The 19640-nt window shown below is 40.5% G+C and overlaps 1 protein-coding gene across 1 annotated transcript in view; it reads right to left on the bottom strand.

Moving 5' to 3' along the window:
• The window catches only part of EFCAB2 (EF-hand calcium binding domain 2), a 127777-nt gene extending 108737 nt beyond the window's left edge, over positions 1-19040 (bottom strand). The window contains exon 1 of the mRNA XM_065891263.1: positions 18883-19040. Coding sequence (XP_065747335.1) covers positions 18883-18913 — 31 coding nt within the window. The 5' untranslated portion in view covers positions 18914-19040. The remainder of the gene's footprint in view (positions 1-18882) is intronic.
• Positions 19041-19640: the final 600 nt, after the last annotated feature.

Raw genomic sequence — 19640 nt, 5'->3', positions numbered from 1 at the left:
AGGTATTAAAAATAATGTTTGAGAAATACTTATGACATGAAAAAATGCTTATAATAGTAAGTGGAAAAGCTGGATATAAAACCATATACAAGGTAATCTCAAACCTGTAAAACAAAAAAATACAAATCTGCCTAGAAAAAACCTGGAAGGAAATATATTAAAATGGCAAATTTTACTCTAGATTCTAGATCAATAGTTTTTTAATAGCATCCTCATCCTAATGTAACTTGTTAGAAATGCAAATTCTCAGGCCCCCAATCCCACCTCAGCCGTCCCAGACTTAACTGGTTCAGAAACTCTGGGAATGGCGCCCAGCAGCCTATGGTTTAACTAGTCCAGTTGATGCTGATGTACACTGAAGTTTGAGAACTACTGCTCTAGATAATGAGATCATGGGCCAATTTTTCCTTCCTTTTATATAAAATTCCCCTTGACTTCTCTTTATGGGGTATAGAGGCTAAGAGCACTGGCTTCAGAGTCCTTGCTTCAACACTTAGCTAAGTGGCCTTGGTCACATTGCTTTACCTGTCTTTCAACACTTTAAATATTTCAGTCCACTCTATCCTGCTTTACATGGTTTCTGACAAGAAGCCTAGGTAAGGTGTTTTTTTTTCTGGCTTCTTTCAGGATTTTCTTGTTATCTTTGGTTTTCTGCAGTTTGAATACAATATACCAAGGCATAGCTTTTCGGTATTTATTCTGATGGTGTTCCCTTAGCTTCCTGGATCTGGTTTGGTGTCTGTCTGTCATTAATTTTGGGAAATTCTTGGCCATTATTACTTCAAATATTTATTGTGCTCCATTCTTTGCTTCCTTTCCTTCTGGTAATTCCAATTATGTGTATTTTACACCTTTTTTAATTGTCCTAGTTCTTGGATGCTCTGGATTTTGCTTTGGCTTTTCATTTTTTCTCCCTGCATTTCAGTTTGGGAAGTTTCTACTGACATCCTTTTCAAGCTCAATGATTCTTTCCTCAGCCATGTTGACTCTACTGATAGAGAGGCCCATCAAAGGCATTCTTCATTTCCATTACACTGCACTTGGTCTCTAACATTTCCTTTTCTTAGAGTTTTCATCTCTCTGCTTACAATACTCATCTGTTCTTGCATTTTGTCTACTTTTTCCATTACAGCCCTTAACGTATTAGTCATAGCTCTTAAATTTTTTATCTGATAATTCCAAAATCTGTATAATATCTCTGAGTCTGGTTCTCATGCTTGCTTTCTCTTCAGGTTGTTTTTCTTGCCTTTTAGCATGCCTTGTAACTTTTGGTTAAAAACCACACGTGATGAATCAGGTAATAGGAACTGAGACAGAAGATCATTAATGTGAGGCTTTATGTCAATTTGACTAGGAATAGGGTGTGTTTAATGTTTGCTGTAGCTGTAGGTGCCAGATTCCTCTGAGAATTCCTCCTTAAACACAGTTTGCATCTCACACATCTTTCAGTTGTATTCCAGTGTTATTGTAGCCCTGTTGATGTGGTGATAAGTTGTAAGTGAAGAAAAGCATTCTATGGTCTCATGATTAAATTTCAGTTTTTTAATGGACCCGAGTCTCTGAATTGTGACCTTCACAAGTGTTTTTTAGCTTATCCCCATTCTCTTAGATGAGACAGGAAGGCTACAAGGCTCTGGAGTTGGTTAAATAAAGATAGGTAAGACAAAGCTCTGGTAAGGTCTTTTCCTCCTGGAGAGCAGATCTTTGCTATGAAGAATGTTCTGGAGATTTCGGGCTGCCCTGGTGGCGCAGTGGTTGAGAGTCCGCCTGCCAATGCAGGGGACATGGGTTCATGCCCCGGTCCGGGAAGATCCCACATGCCGTGGAGCAGCTAGGCCCGTGAGCCATGGCCGCTGAGCCTGTGCAGCTGGAGCCTGTGCTCCGCAACGGGAGAGGCCACAACAGTGAGAGGCCTGCGTACCGCAAAAAAAAAAAAAAAAAAAAAAAAAAAAGAATGTTCTGGAGATTTCAAAATGGTTACTTTCTCCCTCCTCCCTGCTAGAGCAACAAGGAGGTCTTTCTTGACACTTTACCAGATAGCCTTGTGGGATTCCTGGAAGTAAAACCCAAGGAAGTGTGAGGGACCTCCCATGACTGTAGACTCCCAGAAGTTTCTCATTTACACAGCCTCCACACAGCCATCAGCTATTCACCAAAATTACCAAGTATTTCTTCCAGTTTATGGCAACAGGGGTGATGACTTCCAAGCTCTTACCTGTTGGAGCTGAAACTGGAATTCCACTTTACCATCCAAGCCCCTGTTATTTGTAGAGAGGGGATAAAAGAGGTATCTCCCAATAGGTTTGTTGGAAGGATTAAATAACATAATTCACGTAAACTATTTAGCCCAGTGCCTACTTCAAAATGCTCATTAGACTGAGAACTCTTTGAACTGAAGTTTAAAGAAATTAAGTGACATGCCCAAGTAAAATCTGAAAAAAAGCAGTGTCCAAATTCAAGCCCAGGTCTTAGGCTCCAAATTTATTGCTACATTTTATTTATTTTTTTAAATGAATTTATTTATTTTTGGCTGCATTGGGTCTTCGTTGCTGCATGCAGGCTTTCTCTAGTTGTGGCAAACAGGGGCTACTCTTTGTTGCAGTGCACGGGCTTCTCATTGCAGTGGATTCTCTTGTTGTGGAGCACGGGCTCGAGGCACGCGGGCTTCAGTAGTTGTGGCATGCAGGCTCCGTAGTTGTGGCTCGCGGGCTCTAGAGCACCAGCTCAGTAGTTGTGGTGCATGGGCTTAGTTGCTCCACGGCATGTGGGACCTTCCTGGACCAGGGCTTGAACCCATGTCCCCTGCATTGGCAGGCAGATTCTTAACCACTGTGCCACCAGAGAAGTCCTAGTGCTACATTTTAAAAATAAGTTATTTTATTACACTCTTAATATCTAAAAAAATCCATACTAGAGGTTTACAAAGCATTGTCAAGTATTGGACTTGGTAAATATGTTTTCACAAATGGGTAAGAATAATTTATAATTAGCATTCAGATTTTAAAATATAAAAATAGTTGCTATGTGAGTCTTAAAATTCTGTAGAAATGACATTAATATGAGACTCTTTAAAAATAAATGCCCCTGGAAAAATCTGACCACCCTGATATTATCTTCTTCTGCTTTCCCCTGTCATTCTTACACATTTACACACATAATTTTTATATGGTTTTAAATGCCTACAATCCAACAAGTCAATACATACCAATTTACTTTGTATCCCCATTTGTCGGATAAGTAGATTTTATCAATGTCTCCAAATTTATAAAAAACTTTAAATAATACAAATTTCCAAAGTGCCTTCCAAAAACAATGACAATTTTTTTTTTGGATGAAACATTTCCATTTGACTTTTTTCAAGTATGGTAAAATAGACATAACAAAAAATTAACCATCTTAACCATTTTAACCATCTTAATCATTCAGTAGCATTAAGGATATTCACACTGTTGTGCAAACTATCTCCAGAACTCTTATCTTGCAAAACTGAACACTATACCTGAAACCTAACAGGACCCTGTGGAGCTCCTGGGCATGGAAGCCTTTCTGTGTCCCCCATTTCTTGTTTGTAGGGAATAGACTCCAGCCTCCATGACCTTTCCTGAGTCCCAAATGGCAGATTCGAGCAGTTATTAATCAGGGAAGGGAGGGGATGCAGAGACAAGGGAAGAGCAGTCAAGAAACAATAGTGCAGCCTTGGGACAGGGTCCTGGTTCCCCTTCAAGGGATACACATAACCATACAGTAAGTCCCCTACGTATGAGCCTTCAAGTTGCAAACTTTCAAAGATGTGAATGTGCACTCCATCAACATCAGGCATGAGTGAAATTGCAGCTTGCCCTCTGTCTCCTATTGCTGACGATCCTTCAGCTCTACCATCTCCCACCTCCTCTCCCTCCTCCAGTCAGTAACTCTCCTTGCCTGTTCACTCGATGCCAGCGCCTGTATGTCAGCTGTCTTACTGTACTACTGTACTTTTCAATGCACTGTACTGTAAGGTTAAACATGTCTTATTTTTCATGTTTGTTGGCTTTTTATATATTTGTGTGAAAAGTATTATGAACCTATTACAGTACAGTACTACGTAGCCAATTGTGTTAGTTGGGTACCTAGGTTAACTTTGTTGGACTTACAAACTGGACATACAAACGCTCTCTCAGAATAGAACTTGTTTGTATGTAGGGGACTTATTGTATCTTTAAGCTCTTCTGCAGAACTAAAACCCCCACCAAATGGAAGATGTTCCAGAGAGAAGGTCACACAGTTTGATAATCTCGAGAAGCTCATCAGGAGACCACCTGAGGCCAGATTAAAGGAATGAAGGCTCTGCACACACCCTGATCATTATTAGCAACCCCACCCTTGAACCACTGCTATAAAACTCCTCACCAAATCCCACCGGGTTGGGACACACAGTTTTTCAGGGCACAGGCCAGCTGTATCCCCCTTTGCCTGGCAAAGCAATAAAGCTATTCTTTGCCAAGACAGAGAACTTTACCCAGTTCTCTGTCTCCAAGATTTGATTCAGCACCAGTGCACAGAGGCCGAGTTTTCACCATCAAATTTGGCACCCAACATGGGGCTGACTTGTGGACAGTCCCACGGGGGTCCCCTGGTTGAATTGGACACTCCAAGGTTTTCTCCACGTCAGCCTCTTTCAAGAGAGCAAAGGATTGGAGAATTCCTTTGAAGGCCAGATCACCTGGGACCCTTGCCTAGAAAGGACGAGCCCCAGTTATACCCATTCCACCATCCCGGCAGCTGGAACTCCCAGGCAGGAGCAGATGGAGGAAGAGGGACCATCCTAGCAGCTGCTGAGGCCATCTTCATCTCAAGAACATTCCTGTCTTCTTCCTGCCCATGACGGCCTGAATGTCCTACTCTAAGGAATTATTTTGGGGAAGGAGAAAAGTAGTGTCTGGGACGTCATGATACCTCAGCCAGCATGTGGTACATCCCCTGGCATGGAGTCCGAGACCCCTTTGGCCCTGCCCATTGAGAGGAACCCTGGTTCCCATTTGGGGGATTTTTTATTCTGGGAAATCCCATTTGGAAGGCACACTGCTTGAACAGAGGTCACAGGCTAAGTTGGGACTTGGAAGCCAATTTGAGCCTTGTGCCATTTGGTTTTTAGTTTCTGTTTGGTTTTTGGTTTCTTTGGTTCGAAGCTTCTGTTGCTGGCATGGATTTTGGTTTGTTCCTGGTCCACCCATGAGTGTTCTATCAATCAAACATGGGAAGCGCTTCTTCTTAAATTCCATCTGATAGCCCCTGGGGAAAACCCTGGTAGACTGGTCGACCTATAGTTATAAACCTATGACTAAGAAAAAGGAATGAGATTCTATTGTAATTCTTTTTGGGCAACATACATTCTTGAAAATGAGGAAAGGTGGTCTTTGAATGGTAGCCTAAATTATATACTATCGTCCAGCTAGAGTTGTTTTGTCACAGGAATGAAAAGACAGGAGAAATTTCGTATGTTCAAGCACTCATGCAGCTACATAATAAAGAAAGTGAACAGTAATGTAATAGGAGGATGGTACAAAGAGAAAAGAAAGTCATTTTGTCCTAGAGCTGGTTGTTTCTGAAAGGGGAAAAAAATAAGGGACAAAATAATATGGATGCAGAATGTGATGGAAAGTGTTTAAAAAAGGGACACTGAGAAAAGAGCTGTGCATGATCAGGATTTTCTAACATTGAATTAAATCTATTTGGGTAAATGGATTTTGCTGGGAGTGGGCTGGGGCAAGACCGGATTTGGTTTCTCCCTCCAAAGTTTTCTGGGAATATTTTGGTAACAGCTTATGAGTTTCTTTGCCTTTAAGTGATCTGTATTTGCCTTTGAAATCTTTTTACTTTGGTTAAGTAAATAAGTATTGTTTGGCAGATTCTAAAAGTTCTTCTGACCTCCAGCCAACTTAGGTGCTTCAGAGGAACCTTGAGGCATCTCAGAGAAATACTAAATTAACATGTTAAATTACATGGGAAGCATTGTCAAGTCAGTAATTCCTAAAATTCTAGTATGTCCTGGTAAAATTTTATCAGTCATAATCCTAGTTATTTGTAAATGTTGTATGTCACAGCAATAACTAAGTTTCTTTTGTCAATCACTGTGACTAAATGTTTAACCATGACTTTTTAAGTCTTTCTGTGATTTATAGACAGTTATTATTATACTCTGATACTTTTGCAAAGTGCTTCATCTTCAAGAGGATTTATGTGAAGGACCCTTTTGACAAATACAGGTCTTCGATAAATTTCACATCACACTGCTGAACTGGGTCTACTACTAAAAGCACATGTACAATGCCTGTGTAACAACTGGGTATAAACAATAAAGTGTACGGGGTCTATAAAGTGTTTTCTCATTAACATACCTCTGAGCTTATTCAGATACCTGATCAGTTCTCCCCCAATGTGGACTACCTAGGCAAATATAAAGGAGGCATAGCACCAAGGGACCTCGTTTAGACCCAGAGCAAACAGCTCAATCACCCCAGCATCGAGGGACAAATATTTCCATCATCAATGTTTTCTACTGAAAGACTTGAAATCAAAAGAGGAAATGATGAAAGAAAAAAAAATCTGTACATATTGAGGTATGGGGAAGTCACTCTGGCTTATACACGGTTTAAGTTTAAAAAGTGGCCTATTTTGTGGCCCTTTGGACATGCATTGTAAATCTGCTTTGGCCATTGAGGAGGAGAATACATTTGAAGGTCAAAATGGAATAACTATGGTTCAGATATCCAAGGTAAAACTAAGTGACCATTGTGGAAGCTGTCACTCCTCCTACTTATAAATGGGTCTGTTGCACCAGAATGGTGGACCAAGGGATTGAGATCTTAATCATACAAGACTCGGATCCAGGACATGGAACTCAAATATTTTTAATTTGGTAGCCATTCCGCAAAATTTAGGCAGGACTACACCCCATTTCAGGAGTAAGTAGCCAGAGTGGCAGTAACCCCATTCCCTGAAAGATTTGGGGAAAGATAAAACTGAAAAGGGGGATTAAAACTGAATCCCCCTAAAACAAAGTTCGTCTGCCAAGTTTATGACTGTTTCTATCCAAAATGATTATTCCCTTTCTTGTCCAGCATCTGTTCTCAAGACTGAGGAGTATCAAAGAAAAGGGGGGAGAGAAACCGAGCAGGACTCTGTGGGGCTCCTGGGCACAGAAGCCTTTCTGTGTCCCACATTTCTTGTTCATAGGGAATAGGCTCCAGCCTCCACAACCTTCCCAGAGTCCCAAAGGACAAATTTGAACAGTTGCTAATCAGGGAAGGGAGGGGATGCAGAGACAAGGGAGGAGCAGTCAAGAAACACCGTGCAGCAGGGTCTTGGTTCCTCCTCAAGGGATACACATAACGTCTTTGAGCTCTTTACAGAACTAAAGCCCCCAATAAATGGAAGATGTTAACATTCTTCATTCTAGATTAAAGGAACCAGAGAAGTTCTTCAAGAGAACACCTGAGGCCAGATTAAAGGGACCACAGAAACTCATCAGATCACCTAAGGCCAGATTAAAGGAGTGCAGGCCCTGCACACACCCTAATCCTCATCAGCAACCCCACCCTTGAACCACTGCTATAAAACTCCTCACCAAATCCTCCTGGGGAAAGACACAGAGTTTTGAGGGGCACAAGCCCGCTGTGTCCCCATTTGCCTTGCAAAGAAACAAAGCTATTCTTTTCTACTTCGTCCAAAACTCTGTCTCTGAGATTCAATTTGGCACTGGTGTACAAAGGCCGAGTTTTTGGCATCATACCCACTAAACAACAACCTCCCTTTTATCCTTCCCCTGGCAACCACCATTCTACTATGAATTTGACTACTCTAGGTACCTCACAGAAGTGGAATCATACAGTCTTTGTCTTTTTGTGACTGGATAAGTCCACTCAGCAAAATGTCCTCAAATATGCATGAACATATACATCCATGCAGTGTATATGTCAGAATTTCTTTCCTTTCTAAGGCTGAATAGTATTTAATTTTATGTATATGCCACACTTTGTTTATCCATTCATCCACTGATGGACACTTGAGTTTCTTCCACCTTTCAACTATTGTGAATAATGCTGCTATGAACACAAGTGTACAAATATCTGTCCAAGTTCCTGCTTTCAATTATTTGGGGTATATACCCAGATGTGGATTTGTTGGATCATATGGCAATGCAATTTCTAATTTTTTGAGGTACCACCATACTATTTTCCACAGCAGCTGCACCATTTTACTTTTTACATTCCCAGTTAAATGTCCACAAGGGCTTCGATTCCTCTACATCCTAACTAATACATTATTTTGTGTTGCTGTTGCTACTATAAAAAACAATAACAACGGGTATGAAATGGTATTGCATTGTCCATTTGATTTTTTTAATTATAAATTTTCTTGACAAATTTTTATAGGTTAGTACAAATAAATTTCAGTCTGATTTTTCTCCAAACTTTTCTTTCTTTTTTTTTTTTTTTTTGGTTGCGCCACACAGCTCGTAGGATCTTAATTCCCTGACCAGGGATTGAACCCAGGATGCCAGCAGTGGAAGTGCAGAGTCCTAACCACTGGGCCACCAGGGAATTTCCTCTCCAAACTTATTAATTCTGAATTAGAGGAAGCAAATTAGGTTTCTATAAGTTGGTTTTCTTCTTCAGTTAGTCTCTCCCTGAATGCTAATCAGCCTAAAATAAGGAGAAATTGTATTAAATGGCCCCCAAATATGCATGAATGCATCATGTGTGAGCAATAATTGGTAAGACTTAAAGTTTTTCTTAACCCTTAGATTCCATGTCATGCATATAGAATCTACTAATCTAAACAGCTACTAACTCCCTAGAATGCACCAACCACTTTCCTTCCTATTTATTCAGCATTCCTTTAATGCCAGGCAGTGCGGGGTGATGAGGGTAATAAGGATGAATAAGAAAATACTGCCCACATTACAACAATATTATGAAATAGATATAATTATTCCCACTTTATATTTGAGGAACCTGAAGATCCTTAGGTTTAGCATCTTGGCTAAGATCAGATACAGCTTGAGAAAGCTGTAATTCAAATTCAAATCTTAAAAAAAAAAAAAAAAAAAATTCAAATCTTACTCCAAAGCTCACGTTTTCTACTATTCCATACTGTGCTCTGTACTATCAATGGTTCACTTTTTAAAAAGTAATATTCACCTGTAATTTCTATTTTTTACTTTAGATTTCCAATGTTGGGTTTTGAGAGGAATGACACAATATGGGGAAACAAAACACAAAACAAAACAAAACAAACCTGTAAAACTTCGAAGACATCCAGGAGTTGATAAGGAATTGGAAACACTTTACCAAGCAATGTTATCAAAGCATGCAAAGTCAAAAGAATATTTTGATACAAACAAAAATAGTAAATCCTAGAAAGAACTTTAAGTATCTGAAGCTTGTTTAAAAAAAAAAACTGACACACCTTCCAAAGCTCACTAGCCTGCCAAAAATTAGAATGTTATTCCTAAGCAGTCTGTTTCCTAGATATGATTTTAATCACAAGTAGAAGATCCTTCCAGTCCCATATAAAACTCTCTAGGAGACAGAAACATTAAAATAAGATTTAAATATCCAAAGAATCAACAACTGCATTGATTATCCATTTTAAACAAACAAAAAAGAAGAGAAAAAAACAAAAACCATAATGCTCTGGCTGAGGAAACTTATACAGAAATGACAGAAATTCAAAAATAATTTTTCCTATCCCATTTCAAAAATTCCCCTTTCAGTAAAACAAATAAAGTTAAGCCCTTTTTAAAAAAAATTAACTTGATTATAAAATTTTTAATTCTTCTATTTGTTAATATAACTATGTTACATTTTTTAATCTAGGAAAAAAGATAAGTTATACTATGTTAAAGTACAAAAATGCTACAAATAAGCATGATTTCAATGTATATAAACTTACAGAAAAATTTTATAAATAGAGCAAGAAACCCATCATAGATTTAGTTACTTTTCCTTACCAATATTCTCACTACTTGTATCAAGATTAATCCCTAAATGTTGAAGAAGAGCTAGGTGCAATGGCTATCCAGAAACTTAATCCTCCTTTACAACTTTAAAAAATTTCAAGATTAAATATGAACAATTCAAAATACATGTATGTTTTTATTTTTTAAAGACATGCTAATGAATACCATGGCTCTCAAAAAATGTTTGTTGAGCCAGATGAAATAAAAGCATATAGCTTACCTGAAAGAAAAAGGAAAAAACCCCTAACAATAGTTTTATGTGCTTTTAAGTGTAGATTTTGGGGGAAACAGTAAGTAATGTTTTGATTAAAACATAAACACTTTTAATTAATTCAAATGATCTGAATGCAACAATATTTATTGAATTCCTACCATGTGCTGTACACTCTGCAAGACACTGAATATAAAGAAGGGATCTCCCCACCCTCTTTGAGCTTATAAGGTAATGGATATATCCTTCAAAACTATCCTTTTTCTTTTGCGTGATTCCATGCTCATCAAGAAACTTTAGAAATATAGATTTGCCCTCGCCAAAAGCTTAATACACATAAAAAAATATATGATATTGCAGAGGTCAGCTTTCTGATCAATGTATTAACATACCCCTATTTAAATTAATAAATCATTATTCAGGTTTGCACATCACTCTTCACAAGTTTAGTTAGCTTGTGTGAATCCTCAAAGCTAGGTCTATTCTTATTAATTGGTTAATTATAATTCTTATTAATTGGATAATCAATCAATTAATTAATAATCTATTCTTATTAATTTCTGAAACTTCAGAGTTCAGAATCAAATATAGGAGTGGAATATGTGTAAACAAAGATGATATCAGCATATGAATCTCTAGTTTATCCTCAGACAACATACTTTTATTTCATCATGGCCTTCAAACTGCAGTTACTTAACTCATAAAACTGTTATAAAGAGTAAATGAGACTCCCTCTTTTGAAAGCACCAGGATCACAGCTAACTGCTGAACAACCATCAACAGAAAGACACTGGAACTCATAAAAAAAAATACCCCACAACCAAAGACAAAGGAGAAGCCACAATGAGACAGTAGGAGGGGCACAATCACAATAAAATCAAATCCCATAACTGCTGGGTGGGTGACTCACAAACTGGAGAACAATTATGCCACAGAAGTCCACCAACTGGAGTTCACTCCCAACCTGGGGGTCCAGCAACAGGAGGAGGAATTCCCAGAGAATCAGACTTTGAAGGCTAGCGGGATTTGACTGCAGAACTTCACAGAACCGGGGGAAAGAGAGACTCCACTCTTGGAGGACGCACACCAAGTAGTCTGCGCGTCAGGACATGGGGGAAAGAGTAATGATCCCATGGGAGACTGAACCAGAACTACCTGCTAGTGTTTGAGGGTCCCCTGCAGAGGCAGGGGGATGGCTGTGGCTCACCACAGGGACAAGGACACTGGCAGCAGAAGTTCTGGGAAGTACTCCTTGGCATGAGCCCTCCCAGAGTCCGCCATTACCCCACCAAAGAGAATGTAGGCTCCAGGGCCAGGTCGCCTCAGGCCAAACAATCAACAGGGAGGGAACCCAGCTCCACCGATCAGCAGACAAGCTGATTAAAGCTTTACTGAGATGTGCCCAACAGAGTAACACCCAGCTCTACCAACCACCAGTCCCTCCCATCAGGAAACTTGCACAAGCCTCTTAGAGAGCCTCATCCACCAGAGGGCAGACAGCAGAAGCAAGAAGAACTACAATCCCACAGGCTGTAGAATGAGAACCACATTCACGAAAAGAAGGACAAAATGAAAAGGCAGAGGACTATGTACCAGATGAAGAAACAAGATAAAACCCCTGAAAAGCAACTAAATGAAGTGGAGATAGGCAACCTTCCAGAAAAAGAATTCAGAATCATGGTAGTGAAGATGATCCAGGACCTTGGAAAAAGAATAGACGCAAATATCGAGAAGATGCAAGAAATGTTTAACAAAGACCTAGAAGAATTAAAGAACAAACAAACAGAGATGAACAATACAATAACTGAAATGAAAAATACACTAGAAGGAATCAATAGCAGAATAACTGAGGCAGAAGAACGGATGAGTGACCTGGAAGACAGAATGGTGGAAAGCACTGCCACAGAACACAATAAAGAAAAAAGTATGAAAAGAAATGAAGAAAGCCTAAAAGATCTGTGGGACAACATTAAACGCAACAACATTCGCATTATAGTGGTCTCAGAAGGAGAGGAGAGAGAGAAAGGACCCAAGAAAATATTTGAAGTGATTATAGTTGAAAACTTCCCTAACATAGAAAAGGAAATAGCCACTCAAGTCCAGGAAGTGCAGAGAGTCCCAGGAAGAATAAACCCAAGGAGAAACACTCCAAGACACACAGTAATCAAATTGACAAAAATTAAAGACGAAGAAAAATTATTAGAAGCAACAAGGGAAAAACAACAAATAACATACAAGAGAACTCCCATAAGGTTAACAGCTGATTTCTCAGCAAAACCTCTACAAACCAGAAGGGAGTGGCGTGATATATTTAACATGATGAAAGGGAAGAAACTACAACCAAGATTTCTCTACCCAGCAAGGATCTCATTCATTTGACGGAGAAATCAAAGATTTACAGACAAACAAAAGCTAAGAGAATTCAGCACCACCAAACCAGCTCTGTGATGAATGCTAAAGAAACTTCTCTAAGTGAGAAACACAAGAGAAAAAAAAGATACAAAAAAACCCCAAAACAATTAAGAAAATGGTAATAGGAACACACATATCGATTAATTACCTTAAATGTGAATGGCTTAAATGCTCCAACCAAAAGACAGAGGCTCGCTGAATGGATACAGAAACAAGAGCCGTATATATGCTGTCTACAAGAGACCCACTTCAGACCTAGGGACACACAGACTGGAAGTGAGGGGCTGGAAAAAGTTATTCCATGCAAATGGAAATCAAAGAAAGCTGGAGTAGCAATACTAATATCAGAAAAATAGACTTTAAAATGAAGAATGTTACAAGAGACAAGGAAGGACACTACATAATGATCAAGGGATCAATCCAAGAAGATATAACAATTATAAAAATATATGCAACCAACATTGGAGCACCTCAATACATAAGGCAACTGCTAACATCTATAAAAGAGGAAATCGACAGTAACACAGTAATAGTGGGGGACTTTAACACCTCACTTACACCAATGGACAGATCATCCAAACAGAAAATTAATAAGGGAACACAAACTTTAAACGACACAACAGACCAGACAGATTTAATTGATATTCATAGGATATTCCATCTGGAAACAGCAGATTACACTTTTTTCTCAAGTGCACATGGAACATTATCTAGGATAGATCACATCTGAGGTCACAAATCAACCCTCAGTAAATTTAAGAAAACTGAAATCATAGCAAGCATCTTTTCAGACCGCAACGCTATGAGATTAGAAATCAATTACACGGAAAAAAAAAAAAACGTAAGAAACACAAGCACATGGAGGCTAAACAATACATTACTAAATAACCAAAATATCACTGAAGAAATCAAAGAGAAAATCAAAAACTACCTAGAAACAAATGACAATGAAACACAACGATCCAAAACCTATGGGATGCAGCAAAAGCAGTTCTAAGAGGGAAATTACAGCAATACAAGCCTACCTCAAGAAACAAGAAAAATCTCAAATAAGCCATCTAACCTTATACCTAAAGGAAGTAGAATGAAGAACAAACAAAACCCAAAGTTAGTAGAAGGAAAGAAATCATAAAGATCATTGCAGAAACAAATGAAATAGAAACAAAGAAAATAGCAAAGATCAATAAAACTAAAAGCTAGTTCTCTGAGAAGATAAACAAAATTGATAAACCTTTAGCCAGACTCATCAAGAAAAAGAGGGACAGGACTCAAATCAATGAAATTAGAAATGAAAAAGGAGAAGTTACAATGGACACCACAGAAATACAAAGCATCATAAGAAACTACTATAAGCAACTCCATGCCAATAAAATGGAAAACCTGGAAGAAATGGACAAATTCTTAGAAAGGTATAATCATCAAAGCCTGAACCAGTAAGGAATAGAAAATATGAACAGACCAATCACGAGCACTAAAATTGAAACTGTGATTAAAAATCTTCCAACAAACAAAAGTCCAGGACCAGATGGCTTCACAGGTTCTATCAAACATTTAGAGAGGAGCTAACACCACCCTTCTCAAACTCTTCCAAAATATTGCAGAGGAAGGAACACTCCCAAACTCACTCTACGAGGCCACCATCACCCTGATACCAAAACCAGACAAAGATACTACAAAAATATAAAATTACAGACCAATATCACTGATGAATATAGATGCAAAAATCCTCAACAAAATACTAGCAAACAGAATCCAATAGCACATTTAAAGGATCATACACCATGATCAAGTGGGATTTATCCCAGGGATGCAAGGATTCTTCAATATACACAAATCAATCTCCGTGAAACACCATATTAACAAATTGAAGAATTAAAAACCATATGATCGTCTCAATAGATGCAGAAAAAGCTTTTGACAATATTCAACACCCATTTATGATAAAAACACTCCAGAAAGTGGACATAGAGGGAACCTACCTCAACATAATAAAGGCCATATACAACAAAACCCACAGCAAACATCATTCTCAGTGGTGAAAAACTGAAAGCATTTCCTCTAAGATCAGGAACAAGACAAGGAGGTCCACTCTTGCCACTATTATTCAACATAGTTTTGGAAGCCCCAGCCACGGCAATCAGAGAAAAATAAATAAATAAAAGGAATACAAATTGGAAAAGAAGTAAAACTGTCACTGTTTGCAGATGACATGATACTATACATAGATATTCCTAAAAATGCCACCAGAAAACTTCTAGAGCTAATCAATGAATTTGGTAAAGTTGCAGGATACAAAATTACTGCACAGAAACCTCTTTCATTCCTATACACTAAGAACAAAAAATCTGAAAGAGAAATTAAGGAAGCACTCCCATTTACCACTACAACGAAAAGAATAAAATACCTAGGAATAAACCTACCTAAGGAGACAAAAGACCTGTATGCAGAAAACTGTAAGATACTGATGAAAGAAATCAAAGACGATACAAACAGATGGAGAGATATACCATGTTCTTGGATTGGAAGAATCAACATTGTGAAAATGACTGTACCACCCAAAGCAATCTACAGACTCAGTGCAATCCCTATCAAATTACCAATGGCATTTTTTACAGAACCAGAACAAAAATTCTTAAAATTTGTATGGAGACACAAAAGCCTCTGAATAGCCAAAGCAGTCTTGAGGGGACAAAACGGGGTGGGAGGAATCAGGCTCCCAGACTTCAGACTATACTACAAAGCTACAATAATCAAGACAATATGGTACTGGCACAAAAACAGAAATATAGATCAATGAAACAGGATAGAAAGCCCGGAGATGAACCCACGCACCTATGGTCAACTAATCTATGACAAAGGAGGCAAGGATATACAATGGGGATAAGACAGTCTCTTCAATAAGTGGTGCTGGGAAAACTGGACAGCTACATGTAAAAGAATGAAATCAGAACACTTCCTAACACCATACACATAAATAAACTCAAAATGGATTAAAGACCTAAGTGTAAAACCGGACACTATAAAACTCTTAGAGGAAAACATAGGAAAAACACTCTTTGACATAAATCACAGCAAGGTCGCTTTTGACCCACCTCCTAGAGAAATGGAAATAAAGACAAAACTAAACAAATGGGACCTAATGAAATTTACAGGCTTTTGCACAGCAAAGGAAACCACAAACAAGACGAAAAGACAACCCTAAGAATGGGAGAAAATATTTGCAAATGAATCAACGGACAAAGGATTAATCTCCAAAATATATAAACAGCTCATGAAGCTCAATAGTAAAACAACAACCCATTCAAATAAATGTGCAGAAGACCTAAATAGACATTTCCCCAAAGCACACATACAGATGGCCAAGAGGCACATGAACAGCTGCTCAACATCACTAATTATCAGAGAAATGCAAATCAAAACTACAATGAGGTATCACCTCACACCAGTTAGTATGGGCATCATCAGAATATCTACAAACAACAAATGCTGGAGAGGGTGTGGAGAAAAGGGAACCCTCTTGCTCTGTTGGTGGGAATGTAAATTGATACAGCCACCATGGACAGTATGGAGGCTCCTTTAAAAACTAGAAACAGAATTACCATATGACCCAGCAATCCTACGATTGGGCATATACCCAGAGAAAACCATAATTCAAAAAGACACATGAAAAAAAAAAAAAAAAGACACATGAACCCCAATGTTCATTGCAGCACTATTTCCAATAGCCAGGTCATGGAAGCAACCTAAATGCCCATTGACAGACGAATGGATAAAGAAGATGTGGTACATGTATACAACAGAACATTACTCAGCCATAAAAAGGAACAATATTGGGTCATTTGTAGAGACGTGGATGGACCTACTGACTGTCATGCAGAGTTAAGTCAGAAAAAGAAAAGTATCATATATTAATGAATGTATGTGGAATCTAGAAAAGTGGTACAGATGAACTGGTTTGCAAGGTAGAAATAGAGACATGGATGTAAAGAACAAACATATGGACACCAAGGGGGAAAAGCGGGGGTTGGGGGAGGGATGAATTGGGAGAGTGGGATTCACATATATATACTAATATGTATAAAATAGATAACTAATAAGAACCTGCTGTATAAAAAAATAAAATAAAATTCAAAGAAAACAAACAAAAAATAAGGAGTAAATGAGATATACAACAGTGCTTCTCAAACTTTAATGTGCATGTGGATGACCTGCAGGTGTGCTTAAATGCAGACTCTGATTCAGTAGGTCAGGGGCAGGTACTGAGCTCCTTCCTTTCTGATAAGCTCCCAGTGATACCAGGCTGCTGCCCACAGCAGGAGGGGACAGACTGCTCAGTCCAGCTGACTGTTCCCTCCCATTTATGGATGTCTTATCTCCCTTACTGATCTCACCTTCCTTGGGAGAAAAAAATATTTTTTTCAGTATTTGTATCCTCCGAAGTTCTAACCTAATCAGAATGCCTTCCATATGGTAGGCATTAAACACATGCCAACTGAATGAATGACATCCAGCTTTTAACAGTCATTACTTCTTCTATGGCTATAGACAGAATTGTTTCTTCTTTGAATTAGCTTAAATAGAAACGTATTTTTGAAAACTGAGAAATCAAAACAGCTTTCAATCTACTTTTTTCAAATGAAGAAAAAAAATTGTATTTGCCTCATAATACAGAGCTTTTTTTCCTCAGGCTAACCTAATCATCTTTTTTAAAAATCCACGATTAACTTGTTAAAATTATATTCTAATGATTCTTCCATTTTTTTTGTAAATAATAATTTAATAAATCAAAGTAAGTCATCTGGTTTTCTGGGGAAGTTTTAAAACTAATACCAAAAAAAAGTAATCATTTTCTTAGGATGTACCTTATACTTTTAAAGCAGCACGATAAAATTATAATGACATCTTAGGAAAGGTAACATTTAAAAAATAAGTCTGACTTTTAGATTAACGGCACCATAAAAAAAATCAAATATTATTGCTATCAGTAGGTAGCTCTTTTGCAGTTTCTCCGCTGATTTTCTGTGATCACCGTGACAAGTGACTAAGTATCTAGGGCTGGCTTCTACACTTGTAAATACTGTTAACCTGATTACATCTTTGTTCCATGCTGAGAAAAATGGTATGTTGATGTTTCAAGCACTCAAGAAAAGAACAAAGGTGGAGTATTATTTTCATTTCTAAGATGTTTGCCTCTACAGTTTCATGGCCTTTTTGATGTTTTTGCGATGAGTTCGCCAATTACCAAAATAAACAATTATTTTTGAGTAACTAACGTAGGATAGTAACCAAGGATCAAGTTTTTAAGCAAACCGCCGAATTAAAACAACGTAACGGTCTTGCAAGTAAACATGGATAACCGGGTTTTCGCCTCCCCACACATTAAGCACATCAATCCCCCCGATATGGCGACCCGGAGCCCCGAGGCCCAGTCCCGCCTCTGACGCCGCGGCCGCGCGCGCTGGCCCGGCTGGTACCGCAGCAGAGGCCAGGCCGGCGCACAGGGCTCTACGAGTTCCCTCTGGAGTTTGCTCTTTCGTCTTTATTAAAGTTGTTTTTTGTTTTTTCGTTTAAGACAATACACCAGGCGGGTAGCATAGCGCCGGCCACCGAGCAGGCACTTCGGAACCTGGAGGCTCGGAGAGAGCGGTACTGCCCTCGAGGTACTCCTCCTACGTCCCCATTACGGAGGCAAAATGGTGGCCGCGAACGCCAGCCCGCTGGCCCGGGCGGGGTTTCGGCGCGGCAGGGGAGGAGCCCGCCAGACTAAAGGCCGGATCGGTCCTCACGCAGGCCCGCCCCGGGGCCCACAGCCCGAGAAGCTGCCGGCGTGGCGCCTGCGGCAACCAGAGCCCGGTCGAGGGCTTGGAGGCGGCGTCCCCGAGACCGTGAACAAGGACGCCATTATGGCCCTCCCCTACCAGCGCTTCGGCCACAACCCGCGCTGGAAGCGAGGCTCGGGGCTCGGAAAAAGGGACGAGGAAGGGGATCGGAACCAGGGCCGGGCGGGAACCGAGAAGCGGGAGGGGCGGGAGGGGCGGAATGACTGCCGGGCGGGAGCGGAGGGGCGGGGCGAGGCGAGGCGGCAGGAACAGGGGAGGGGGCCTCCCCGGCAGGGCGGGCGGCGGGACCTGGCTCGGTCAGCCCTCTCCCTGCGGGTGGGGTCCAGAGGTAGGGTGACCCACCCTGCCCGGAGCTCCCCCGTGCGGCCTGGGATCGCGGCGGGCGGCTAGGGCTGCGCTCCTGCGGCGCCTCTTACCTGTGCCTTCCCTGTCCCTGTCGTCCGCCATCTTGTTGCGGCGCCGTCGCCGGGGAGAGCGCTGTCGCTAAGCTATGTCGCGGCGTCCTGGACCCCCGCAGCCCTGAGGCTAGTCGGCCCTGGAGGATAGGCGGCTCCGAATCCCGAAGGAAGAAGACCCTGGGTGTGGGTGGGGGAGGGAAAGCTTGGAGCGCGCGCCCTCCCCCTTCCCGCCATGACTCTCTGGCGCCCGGGAGACCGGAAGCCCGGACCCGCCGCTGCCGACCACTGAGCCGCGTCTGGGGCTTCAGCCTATCCCTTCAGTACCGAGGCCTGAGCCCTGGTTTTCCTGGCGTGAAGTGTTTAATAATAAAGTTCCGAAACCCTCCTTTCCCTTGTTTATGATCCGTTTGGGGACACAATGCTCTCCCCCTCCCCTCCAGTTTGTAGGATGTGGCGTTGCTCGATTTTTTTTTACTGCATATTTTAAAACGCAATTGGAGAGACGGGTGCAGAACTCGGCTCCGGGGTGACAGAACCAACCGGCAATCCCACCTCTTCTTCCCGTCCACACCCCGCGGAGAGGCCGGACCTGCCCCACCTCTGGCCCCCCGTTTTCTCCCGTCCAGTGCTCGCCGCTCGCTCCCAGAGACGGGGACTGCACGGCGGGCGAGAGCTGGAGCTGGGACGGAAAACTGGGCCGGCGCGGGAGGAAACCAGAGCCATTAAACTGTTATTACTGGAGGAGCGGAATCGCTGTAGAAAAACGTGTAAAATCG

The sequence above is a fragment of the Phocoena phocoena genome, chromosome 1, assembly GCF_963924675.1.
Source record: "Phocoena phocoena chromosome 1, mPhoPho1.1, whole genome shotgun sequence".
Classification (NCBI taxonomy): Eukaryota; Metazoa; Chordata; class Mammalia; order Artiodactyla; family Phocoenidae; genus Phocoena; species Phocoena phocoena.
The sequence above is the reverse complement of the archived record's forward strand: the minus strand, read 5'-3'. Positions and strand labels throughout refer to the sequence as shown.